The 12,998-nt window shown below is 36.8% G+C and overlaps 1 protein-coding gene across 1 annotated transcript in view; it reads left to right on the top strand.

Moving 5' to 3' along the window:
- Positions 1-12,998, top strand: part of PXDNL (peroxidasin like) — a 54,755-nt gene that overhangs the window by 13,772 nt on the left and 27,985 nt on the right. Inside the window, 1 exon segment of the mRNA XM_053661122.1 lies at positions 3,505-3,523. Within this exon segment, the coding sequence (XP_053517097.1) occupies positions 3,505-3,523 (19 nt within the window).

Below are 12,998 nucleotides of genomic sequence, written 5' to 3' on the forward strand. Positions count from 1 at the left end.
TTTCCTGGGAACACATTATCTCCACTGACTGAAGCTGAGCCCACTCTTGCTTTGCAATTCATTTGAGTCCCATGTCTCAATTCATAGCTAACTTGTAAATTCACTATAAATTATAGAGAACTAGAAATATTTTCTCTTAAAAATGTCCTGTCTCAGGCCCTCCTAAATCCTACGGTTCTACTGTTGCCTCAAGCAGCATAATCTGGACTATAGATATTGCTTCTCCACTGCAGGGCAGGTGGCTCGAAACAAATCACTGGTTTTTAAGATGAACGGTGGCTAAGACCCTGCACATTGAACATTCACACATCTGACTTTCTCTGTGCTCCTTTAATTAATCCAGAATCTCAACACAGAGCCTTCTGAAACTTAAACGTGGAGTCATTATCCTTCCTTCAGGGAGTATTTAAACTAAAGAAATTTCATTGTGCCCGAGGACTGCAGGGCTGACCAGCTGTGAGTGGCTTCAGGGAAGGCAGGAGGCCAGGCTACATTCTTTTTTGCTAAAGCTGCCTCTTGTCTGACTTTCTCTGTGATCAGTAGCAAATTTATAAAATATCAACCACAGACTCATTCAACTATGAGCACAAAATAAATGCATTGCAGTGATTTTTACAGTCATCTTCACATCTGTAATTCCAGTTTTTCAGGAGCTGATTATGCTAATGAAAGTGAAATGGCTTTAAATATGCTAACTTACATGACATTTTCTAACTCCCTTACCTTCTTTTCCTTTCATGTTAATTTACATGTGTAGTTTTAGGAATTTATTTCTGAACCAACTCAGTCAATTTTGGAAAGAGCTAGAGTTTGTATCAATGAGTCACAATATAAATCCTGACCTGTAACATTAAAAATCTCATGGTTTATGGTTTATACAATGAGGACAGATTGATTAAGAACTGTACAAAGCAGAGAATTACAAAAATAATACATATGCAATCCTACATAACTATAAAATATTTTTTTGTTTTTCAATTACTGTTAACATTCTATATTATTTATATTAGCATAGTAGTTAGACAGTCATATACTTTACAAGGTGCTCTTTCCAATAGTTTCAGTACCCATGTGACATCATGTGTAGTTACTGCAATACTATTCACTATATTTCCTATATTGTATTTGATATCCCCATGACTATTGTGTAACTACAAGTCTGTACTTAATCTCTTCACCTTTTTCATTCAGTTCTGCAAATCTTCTTCCTCTGGCAACCATCAGTCTCTTCTCTGTACCTATGAATCTGTTTCAGTTTTGTTTATTTTGTTTTTTAGATTCCACATGTAAGTGAAATCATGGTAGTTATCTTGCCCGGACTTACCTTTTTCATTTAGCATAATAACCTCTGAGTGTATCCATACTGTTGCAAATGGTAATATTTCATTCTTTTTTATGGCTGAGTAACATGCCATTGAGCCATTTCTTTTTTGTCCACTCATCTACTGACAGGAATTTGTGTTTCCTTATCTTGGCTATTGTAAATAACCCTGACGTGAACATAGGGGTAAATAAATCTTTTTGAATTTGTGTTTTGGATTTCTTTGAATATATTCTGAGAAGTAGCATTGCTTTGTAGCTCTATTTTTAATTTCTTGAGGAATTTTCATACTTTTTTGTAACAGCTAAGCCCATTCACAATCTTACTAACAGTGCAAGAGTGTCCCCTTTCTCTACATTCTCATCAAAATTTGTTGTTTATTGATTTTTTGATGATAGTCTTTTTGACAGAGGTGAGGTGATATCTCATTGTGATTTAAATGTACATTTCTCTGATAATTAGTACCTTATTGTCTAGTATAACTTGTGCAGGAGAATTTAAAGATTTCCTTTTCCTGGCTAGCTATTATTCTGACCATAGCTCCAGCACTTTCCTCAAAAATTATTAATATTTCTAATTATGCATTTATTTACTATAATACCTGCTAAAGAAAAAAGTATTTTTCTAAATCTGGTAACTTCACTGGGTTTAGCATCATCAGCTACTGAATATTCTTTTTTTAAAAATTTATTTATTGTTCAAGTACAGTTTTCTGTCTTTTACACCCATCCCAGCCCACCCCCCCCAAGTGCTCCCCACCTCCCTCCAATTCTCCCCCACCTTAGTCTTTGTCCATGTGTCCTTTATACTTGTTCCTGTGAATCATTCCCCTTTTCCTCTGAAATTCTCTCCCCTCTCCCCTATGGTCCCTGTGAGCCTGTTCTGTATTTCAGTGTCTTTGGTTATATTTTGCTAGCTTGTTCGTTTTGTTGTTTAGGTCCCTGTTAAAGGTGAGATCATATGGTATTTGCCTTTCACCGCCTGGCTTATTTCACTCAGCATAATGCTTTCCAGTTCCATCCATGCTGTTGAAAAGGGTAGGAGCTCCTTCTTTCTTTCTGCTGCATAGAATTCCATTGTGTATATGTACCATAATTTTTTGATCCATTCATTTACTGATGGGCATTTAGGTTGGTTCCAGCTCTTGGCTATTGTAAATTGTGCTGCTATGAACATTGTGGTGCATAGGTTCTTTTGGATTGGTGTTTTAGAGTTCTTAGGATATAATCCCAGCAGTGGAATTGCTGGATCAAAAGGCAGGTCTATTTTTAGTTTTCTTAGAAATTCCATACCGTTTTCCATAATGGTTGTACCAGTCTGCAATCCCACCAACAGTGAACTAGGGACCCGTTTTCCCCACAACCTCTCCAACACTTGTTGTTTGTTGCTTTGTTTATGATAGCCATTCTGACCGGTGTGAGATGGTATCTCATTGTGGTCTTAATTTGCACCTCTCTGTTAGCTAATGCTATTGAGCATCTTTTCATGTGTCTCTGGATCCTCTGTATGTCCTCCTTGGAGAAGTGTCTGTTCAAGTCCTTTTCCCATTCTTTAATTGGGTTGCTTGTCTTCTTAGAATGGAGTCATGTAAGTTCTTTGTATATTTTGGAGATTAAACCCTTGTCTGAGGTATCATTGGCAAATATGTTTTCCCATACAGTTGGTTCTCTTTTTATCTTAATACTGTTTTCTTTAGCCATGCAGAAGCTTTTAATTTTGATGAGATCCCATGTGTTTATTCTTTTCTTAATGTCCCTTGCTCTAGGGGACATATCAGTAAAAACATTGCTAAGTGAAATATCTGAGATTTTTCTGCCTCTGTTCTCCCCTAGGACTTTAATGGTGTCACAGCTAATATTTAAGTCTTTATCCACCTTGAATTTATTTTGGTGTATGGTGTAAGTTGGTGCTCAAGTTTCATTTTTTTGCACATAGCTGTCCAATTCTCCCAACACCATTTGTTAAAGAGGCTATCTTTACTCCATTTTATGTTGCTGCCCCCTTTGTCAAATATTAATTGCCCACTGTAGAGAGTTGGGTTGATTTCTGGGCTCTCTGTTCTGTTCCATTGGTCTATGTGCCTGTTTTTATGCTAGTACCAGGCTGTTCTGATTACAGTGGCCTTGTAATACAGTTTGATATCAGATATTGTGATCTTTCCTACTTTGTTCTTCTTTCTCAATATTGCAGCTGCTATTCGGGGTCGTTTATGGTTCCATATAAGTTTTTGAAGTGTTTGTTCTATGTCTGTGAAATATGCCATTGGTACTTTAATAGGTATTGCATTGAATCTGTAAATTGCTTTGGGTAGTATGGACATTTTGATGATGTTAATTCTTCCAATCCATGAACACGGTATATGTTTCTATTTTTTTGTGTCTTCCTTGATTTTTTTTCTTCAGTGTTGTGTAGTTTTCTGCATATAGGTCTTTTACCTCCTTGGTTAGGTTTATTCCCAGATATTTTATTTTTCTTTTGGTATATCGAATGAGATTTTTTCTTGATTTCTGCTTCTGCTGTTTTATTGTTGGTATACAAAAATGCCTTGGATTTCTGGATATTGACTTTGTATCCCACTGTTTTGCCAAATTCATTTATTAGGTCAAGCAGTTTTAGAGTAAAATCTATAGGTTTTTCCATGTACACTGTCATGTCACCTGCAAACAATGACAGTTTTGTTTCCTCCTTTCTGATTTGGATGCCTTTTATTTCCTTTTTTGTCTAATCACTGTGGCTAAAACTTCCACTACTATATTGAATAGAAGTGGTGAAAGTGGACAACCTTGTCTTGTTCCTGATCTTAGTGGAAAAGATTTTGGTTTTTGCCCATTGAGTATGATGTTGGCTGTAGGTCTCTCATATATGGCCTTTATTATATTGAGGAATGCTCCCTCTATTCCCACTTTGCTGAGTGTTTTTATCATAAATGGGTGTTGTACCTTATCAAAAGCTTTTTTCGAATCTATTGATATGATCATGAGATTTTTGTCTTTGCTTTTGTTTATGTGATATATTACATTTACTGATTTGCAAATATTGAACTTTCATATACCTTCAATAATTCTTATATACCTTCAGTTTTTGCCTTATCTTATCCTTATTTTGAAACAATTATTTGATTTTAGGAATAAATTAACTCTTCTCTTTCTTCACCAAATGAGCCAACAAAAAACACCCAGGTACTTTATGCATTTTCTCATCTAGAAAACCCATTCTGTTTTTCTTTCTCTCAACAAAAATGTGTCTCCACACTTTATATTTTCTTCTACTAAAAACATACATTCTATATTCCATATATATTCATTTTGTTTTATTCTCATTATTTTCTAGCAGTTTAATAAAATATAAAACCTTAGCTCTTTTAAAAATTAATTTTGGCAAATGAACTTAATTAACACTCCGCTTTTTAAAAAGGCCTCTTTTTCCCTTCAGTCTCTGTGGGCAATGTTTTGGTTAGCTCTTAGATATTTACATGTCAAAGTCACAAAAATATTATATTCAGTGGCATACTTTAAGTAGCAAAAAACCAGAACAATATGCAGAAATTCATGCCAAGACTTTCATCTCAAATGAGCAACGGTCTTTACCATGAGCAACACCTGGTCTGTCACAGGAAAGCTATATGAGACAAGTTTTTGTACTTAGCTTTTGGTTCACTTCTGTAAGATCAGCTAGATACTTTGTATTCTCCTCAAGGACCTCAGGGTATGGGGGGGTGAGGGAGTCACAAACCACGTAACCCATTTGTGTGGCGTCCAGAGCAACACAATCAGAGATTGTTGTGAATGCATGTTCATGGCACAGTCTTTCCTATTAGTCAGCAGCCTCAGTCCCCACCCAGACCATCTGATCTGTGCCTCAAGAATGAAAGCTCTGAGCTGCTTGTATGACTACATGTGACATGCCACTTAGAAATGACAGGGAGCCATCATAGGTAACAATGTTATTGACTCATATTTTATTAATGCAAGTGCACTCAGTTTCTATTAATGCAGATTTAATCTAAATCAATACTAACCTAAAAGCAATACTAATCACTCAGAATACAATCAGTAATAGTGAACCCAAGTCCGAGAGTCTGAGTCAGCAGGTTTAGGAGACAGCACGGTAAGCAAGGGAGCTGTCAGCATTTTGCAAGGAACAATCTCCAGAGCCAGGTGGGCAGCAAGGCAGACAAAGTTCTTAGTCCAGCAGAGCAGAGCCTCCAGTGGCTGATGCCAGGGGAGATCAGCATGGCTTGGAGCAGCACTCTGGTGTGTGGAGCCCAGCTGTCTCAGCAGTGGCCTGGAGCCTGCCTCAGTTATACCTAGAAAGTGGTATACACCACCCTTCTAGGTCTCTTGATAAGTATCTTGGAACCCATGAAAGCAAGTGGTAACTTGTCCTCAGGAACCTATCTATAGTTGGCCTTGTTCTGCAGACACAACTATTCTTGTTATGTGTGCAGATATCTTGGGTGTATCTCCTTGCTAGATATGTCTAGTATGACTTAGATGCTTTCCTTCTTAAACCAAAGCATCATAGCTGACCGGCATTCATATTGGTTGACATGAGTGACTCCATCCTGTTTTACATATTTAATGCTCTCTTGACTGGACCAATGTTATTTTATTAGTCCTGCTCTCCACAGAGATGCAGGAAGGATTTCTCCTAGAAGGTGATGTTAGCTACAAAAAGGTGTGCCAACTATCTGTGAAAGACTGTCATCTGAGAGAGGGCAGACAGAAGTCAATCAGTATTTTAAATACATACTCCCTGGCTGATGAGGCATAGTAGATTGAGTGCTACCCTGTAAAGCAGGGGGTCACTGGTTCAATTGCCAGCCGGGGCACATGCCCGGATTGGGAGCCACATCCCCAGTGTGGGGGTACATGGCAGGCAGCCACCCATTGTTGTTTCTTTCAGTCTCTCTTTCCCCTCCCCTCTCTCTAAAAGTAAACAAATAAACTATTTTTAAAAATAGAGAGAGGAAAAACTTGTCACCTGGCCCAGTGTGATAAGCTTGAGAAACTAAAAGCCATCTATCATGCTGGCTTATTGAGTATGTGGCATGGAGGCGTCTATTCCTAGCATTAGCATTAGGCTCATTGTACTCCAAAGTTAGTAAGATTTATGGGAATGTCAAAAGTTCAAAAAATAACAGAAGTTAAATCGATGAATCACCAAAGTAGTGATTAGTAAAAGTTGATGTGCATACACCAAAAAAAATCAGTCTGTGAACCAGGAACACTCAAATCAAAATAGGGAATGAAGCTTAAGGGTATAATACAAAGAAGGTTATACAGTGAGAAAGTGATGACTTAACTCTTTGCAGTAATTGGTTATAATATTAGAATTTCCAGTGGCTACTTTTTATAAACCTTGGGAAACAGTTCTTTTACTTATGATTTCCAGAGAGATAAACAAGAAAAGACCCAGGCCGAGTTACTCTTGCAAAATAATCTAAATGAAGCTTTGCTTGCATGACTAAATTGCTCTTCTGTCTAGAGAATTTTCAAAGTTGGTCTCCTTTTAAAAAAATTATTTTAAGAAACTGTCACTTTTCTCCCAAGTGCAGTTTTATGTAGGGCCTTGCTAGATAAAGGAGATAATAACAGTTTTGAAAGAATAAGGAGGAACAGTGTTGGGCCTCTTGGCTTCTACTCTCCTCACTTTAGTTCTCCTGGACCCAAAGACCCACAGCCTTTGTAAAAAGCATCTGTGAAATGCACAGCCTTCCTACTTCCTTTAGTACCAAGAGCTGTAGGAAACTTTTTGGGGAGTGCAAGGTTCAAAAGTATTTTCTTTTCAGACTTGTTTTATAGATGAAAGTAAATTAATTGCTTTTTAGAATATATGTTTATATTTGCTCTAAAAATTATACTACTTCTTTTTATTCTTTCTAAAACGTATAATGAGCAGAATATGAAGATTAAATATCCATTGAATAGTGAACATAAATTTTCAAAGAGGAGAGAGGCCACTTTAAAAGCTATTTTGACCCTGGCTGGTGTAGCTCAGTGGATTGAGCATGGGCATGCAAACCAAAAGATCTCAGATCGATTCCCCATCAGGGCACATGCCTGGGTTGTAAGCCAGTTCCCAGCAGGGGCCAGTTCCCAGCAGGGGATGCACCAGAAGCAACCATACATTGATATTTCTCTCCTTCCCTTCCCTTCTAAAGATAAATAAATAAATAATAAATAAAAATAAAAGCTATTTTGAATCCTGTTTTGAAAATATAATATACATATTTCTGTGGATATGGTTAACTTCCCTTCTTGAGTAAGTGCCAGTTTACTTATAACCTATCATCACAGGCTGCCTCAGCTTTTTTAAAGAATGGTTTGCAATTCACCAATTGTGTAATTTCTACTCAGTATATACACCTTTCTTATAGATGCTTCTTTGATAATATAACTTAAAAATCCCTGGTCTCTCCCTCTTTCACTTTTAGGAACCACAGAGTCATATTCAGCAATGATGTCTTCTCAACAACCTGTACCACCTCTCTGTCATTCTGTCATCTGAGTAAGGCCGGCCACTTTTCTCAGAGGCTGGCCTTCCTTACTCAGGATTCATAACTTTCATTCTTCTAAATGTCTCTCAACTTTCATGTTCAAACCTACCTCAAAGGATGTTAAATCAACATTCTCCTTCACCTTTATTGAATAGTCAGTATGTGCAGAAACCACTCACTTGCTATGAAACAGTGATTCTTAATCATTTTTATAAGACCATTTTAGAAATCTGATAGAAGCTATAAAACTTATTTTGCATAAAAGCAAAACAACTACACACTTATGATTCTGCATGTGCTTTCAGAGGAGTCATACATTCCTGGAAGGCATCCATGGACATTCTTCTCTCACTGACTTAACAAATATGTATCTTATACACCCTTTTTCACAGGATTCACCCAACCACATGAAATAGGTGCTTCTCCAAATTTATTAACCAAACAAAGCAGGCCCCAAGTTTGAAACTACCATTTTTCTTATGCCTTCAACCATCCTTGTCTTCTATAACTTTTGGAGGGAACGATTTTGTGCTTTTTCCTACAGAAGGAAACTGGACTGTATTAATAACAACCAGGCCTCCAGAGGACTAGTATACTCTTTCTACCTCATATATCTTCTTCTTTTTGTTCAGGATTTATTTTCCTTTCTCCCTAAACTCTCATGTCTGCTTTTTTACGCAAATGGCACACTAAAGTTGCTCTCCCAGATCCCCCAAGTTCATGTACTTCTTTTACAGCACAGCTAGCACAAGAGTACTGAACACATTTTTCCTGAAAAGTAATTTTTAAGTATACCAATTATGCAATTATACCAAGTCATATTGTTTCATTCTAAATGCCATTTTTAAACTTCCAGTTAAGATGGCAGTATAGATAAACATTAATCGCTCTTTTACACAACCACATCAAATATACAACTAAGGCTTAAAAAACCCATCATTCAGAACCATCATAAATCAAGCTGAATGGAAACCCTACAACTACAGAATTAAAAAAAGAAATCACATGGAAAATGGTTAGAGAGATGCATAACTGGAATGGGCTGGCCCCATATCCATGTGTGGTAGATAAAAATTGGGGGGGGATATCTCTGGTTCAAGGGGTCCTAGCCCACATACCAGACCCCCAGCCTAGAGTTCCGGTAGCAGGAAGAAAAGTCTCTATAACTGGCTATAAACACAAGTGGTGATAGAGGCTGTGGAAGACAGAATAACTGCTGGAGTCCCGTACAATTCCTCTTAAAAGACCTGTGAGCAAACTTAGACTCACTTCCTATGAGCTCCAGTGCAAGAGCAGCAGATTGAAATGTATCAGAGACATGCAGGGGAGATCTGAATTGTCTGGCATAAGGGTGAGAGCTGGGGGGCATCTTTCTCACAGACAGAAGTGCTGGCAGAGGCTATTGTTCATTTTCTGAGCCCTCTTCACACAAAGCCATGGAGCTGGAAAGTGGGTACCACATTTCAGACTCCATCAACCTGCCTCACACTGTTTGCCCCACCCTGGTTATCCTAAGCCCCTGCCCCACCCAAATGTTGGGTCCACCTAAGCTGTTTTGAGTGGCCTTTCCATACAAATGGCTTGTCTTGTCCCATGCTTCAGATTTTTCCTAAATTCCCTCAAATAAGCAATATCTGGCTTCAGTAAGCCCTGTACCCCTTGCTAAGTAACCTCAGGCCTGGCACTAAGAGTATCTGGACTTGGGTCATACCTTGGCCTAACATGGGCACCTCCAAGATAAGCACAAGTTGTGGCCATCTGCAGATATCTTTGTAGCTTATGTTGTGTAACCTGTGACAGAACACAGGCAGTGGCTGATGTTGGATGTGCTAACAGTAATCAAGGTTCAACTGCAAAGGGAGGATGCATATAGTTCAAATGGGGGTGTATACTCTGAGTACCCAGGTTGGATAAGAAGGGAGGTTGTGCCACTGGACCCTACAGGGCACCTACTACATTGACCGCTCTCTCAAGCCTGGGAGACATAGCAGGTCTACCTAATACATAAAAACAAACACAGGGAAGCTGCCATAATTAGACAAAGAAACATGGCCCAAATGAAAGAACAGAACAAAACTCCAGAAAAAAAAGTAAACAAAATGGAGATTAGCAACTAACTAGATTCAGAGTTTAGCAATTAACTAGATTCAAGTATTGGTTACAAGGATGCTAAATGAACTTAGTGACAACTTCAATGGCATAAAAAAGATCTGGTGAGAAATGAAAAATACACTAATTGAGATAAAGAACAATTTACAGGTAATCAACAGCAGAGTGAATGAAGCTGAGAATCAAATCAACCATTTGGAATATAAGGAAGCAAAAAAATAACCAATCTAAACAGCAAGAAGAAAAACTAATCCAAAAAATGAGGGTAGTTTAAGAAGCTTCTGGGACAACTTCAAGCATACAAACATTTACATCATGGGGATGCTGGAAGGAGAAGGGAGAAAGCAAGTAATTGAAAACCTATTTGAAAAAAATAATGGCAGAAAAAAATTCCCTGACCTGGTGAAGGACATAGACGTGCAAGTCCAGGAAGCACAAAGAATTCCGAACAGGATGAACCCTTAGAGACCCACACAAAAACACACCATAATTAAAATGCCAAAGGTTAAATACAAAGAAAAAAATTTTAAAGCAGCAAAAGAAAAGCAGTTAGTTACTTACAAGGGAGCTCCCATAAGACTGTCAGCTGATTTCTCAAAAGAAACTTTGCAGACTAGAAGGGACTGGCAATAAGTATTCAAAGTGATGAAAAGCAAGGTGCTACAGCACAGATTACTCTACCCAGAAAAGCTATCATTTAGAATCAAAGAACAGATAATGAGCTTCTCAGACAAGAAAAAGCTAAAGGAGTTCATCACCACCAATCAGTACACATGAAATGCTAAAAGGTCTTCTCTAAGCAGAGGAAGACCAAAACTATGAACAATAAAAAAGCAATATTGATCAACAATTGAATCTAAAACAAAATAAACAAACAAGTATAACAGAAAGAGAATTATACATACAGAGAAAATTTTTATGGTTGCCAAATGGGAGGGGGTTGAAGAGAAGGGCAAACAAAGATGCATGGATTAAGTACAAATCAGTAGTTACAGAATAGTCATGGGGATGTAAAGTACAGCATAAAGAACAGAGTAGCCAAAGAACATATATGCATGACCCATGGACATAGACAACTGTATGAGGATTGTCTGAAGGAATGGGTAATTGGGTGGATAGGGTTGTAAAGGGGGAAAAAATGGGAAAACTACAGTGGCATAACAATAAAATATAATTTAAAATAAAAAATAAAAATCATCATTTTTAGAGACATTCCTCCATTGATCAGTTTTATTCTATCATATTTCTGCCTTTCTTGAGAAGGTTCCAAGAATATGTTGCAGATAAGTTGTCTAATTGCAGATAAGTTTCTTAATTGCAGGTAAGTTGTCTAATTTATCTTTGAAACCCCAGGGCTAATAGCAGAGCCAAACACAATAGAGCAGCTCAATAGACACTTCCCTCATTAGGGGAAATGTGACCTGCCTGGTGAGGTTCATTTTAGTTTCCATTTGCCCTGGCTTTGAAAACTAGTCTCAGTTTGAAACCCATAATGAGATATATTTTCTAAGATGAAAACTAGGATTTTATACTTATCCATACCTATTTATTTCTTCAACAAAATTCGTGACCTCAATAAACTATAATGTATTTAAAATTTATATATAAAATAAAAAGCTACAAAAGAGAAAATTACACATGTATTTGATTATTGCATTACCTTAACCCCAATTTCAAAAAAATTGAAAACTCAATCAAATCTGTAACTCCGCCACAAAGAAAACACATGACTGAGCTAATAAAAAGTGACAAGAGGACAATTAAAAATCAGGTTGTCAGTCATTTATCCCCAAAGGTCCCATTCTTAAAAAGCACTCAGTGCCATTCAGTTAGCAAGAACAAAATGAAAATTAATTAATTCAGTACTTTAAAGCATGACATTTAATAATGACATTTAATTTAGTATCAGCTTTGTGGACTTTATAGTGGTGAGTCCTAATAACTTTGTTTTATAAAAAGGTGTATCTGTCTATCAATCTATCCTTTTTTTGAAAATCTGCTTTTATTTTCATCTTTGGAAATTGATGCTATGTTAGATTATTTTACAATTACAATAACTCAATTGATTAAATATACACTATAGCATATTTAATATACTAATATACACTAATATTATACTATAACTTAATATTTCTGGTTACATAAATATGAAATAATAATAAGTAGTTTACAAAAAACTTTAGAATGAACAAAATATATGCTTTATTTTATTTTAAAATTCTATCTTGTCAAAAAAGTATGTATCTGAGTGCAACATAATGTATTTTGTTTAAATCTTTATTACTAAACTAAAATTAATATTTAATCATCACATGGTAAAAGAAACATGCAATACAATGCACACACTTTGAACAACATTTATACCTGTGTGATCTCATTCCAGTAGTGACAAAGAACGTCTCATTACCCTGGAAATTTACCTCATGCTCTTTGCAGTTAGTCTCCCCACCCAGCTCCTCCACAGCAACTCCAAGCCAGATTTCTATCACTATATATCAATGTGTCTGCTCTAGGACTTCATATAAAGGGAATCATAGCATGTATATTCTTTTAAGCTTGGCCTGTTTTACTCACCATATTTTTGAAATTCATGTATACATATCAATAGATATATTTTGTTGCTGTAAATTGTGAGTAGCTTTGTTTGATGAATGTGCAAGTATCAGTTGATTCATTCATTTGAGATGGTCCTGTAAATTATTTCATTTTCATCTACATTGAATTACGCTAATATGAACAATCATATTTAAGTCTTGTGAACTTATGTATTCATTTCTTTTTTTTAAAGACTTTATTTATTTATCTTTAGAGGGGAAGGGAAGGAGAGAGGGAGAGAAATATCAATGTATGGTTGCTTCTGATGCATACCCTGCTGGGAACTGGCCCCTGCTGGGAACTGGCCTGCAACCCACAAATGTGCCCTGACTGGGAATCGAACCGCGATCATCTGGTTAGCAGGCCTGTGCTCAATCCACTGAGCTACACCAGGGGTACTTATGTATTCATTTCTTTTGAATAAAAACCTCACAGTGTAATTTCTGGATTACCTGGTAATTCTATATTTATCTG

Source organism: Artibeus jamaicensis, unplaced genomic scaffold (genome assembly GCF_021234435.1).
Source record: "Artibeus jamaicensis isolate MK-2021 breed Jamaican fruit bat unplaced genomic scaffold, CSHL_Jam_final scaffold_916, whole genome shotgun sequence".
Classification (NCBI taxonomy): domain Eukaryota; kingdom Metazoa; phylum Chordata; class Mammalia; order Chiroptera; family Phyllostomidae; genus Artibeus; species Artibeus jamaicensis.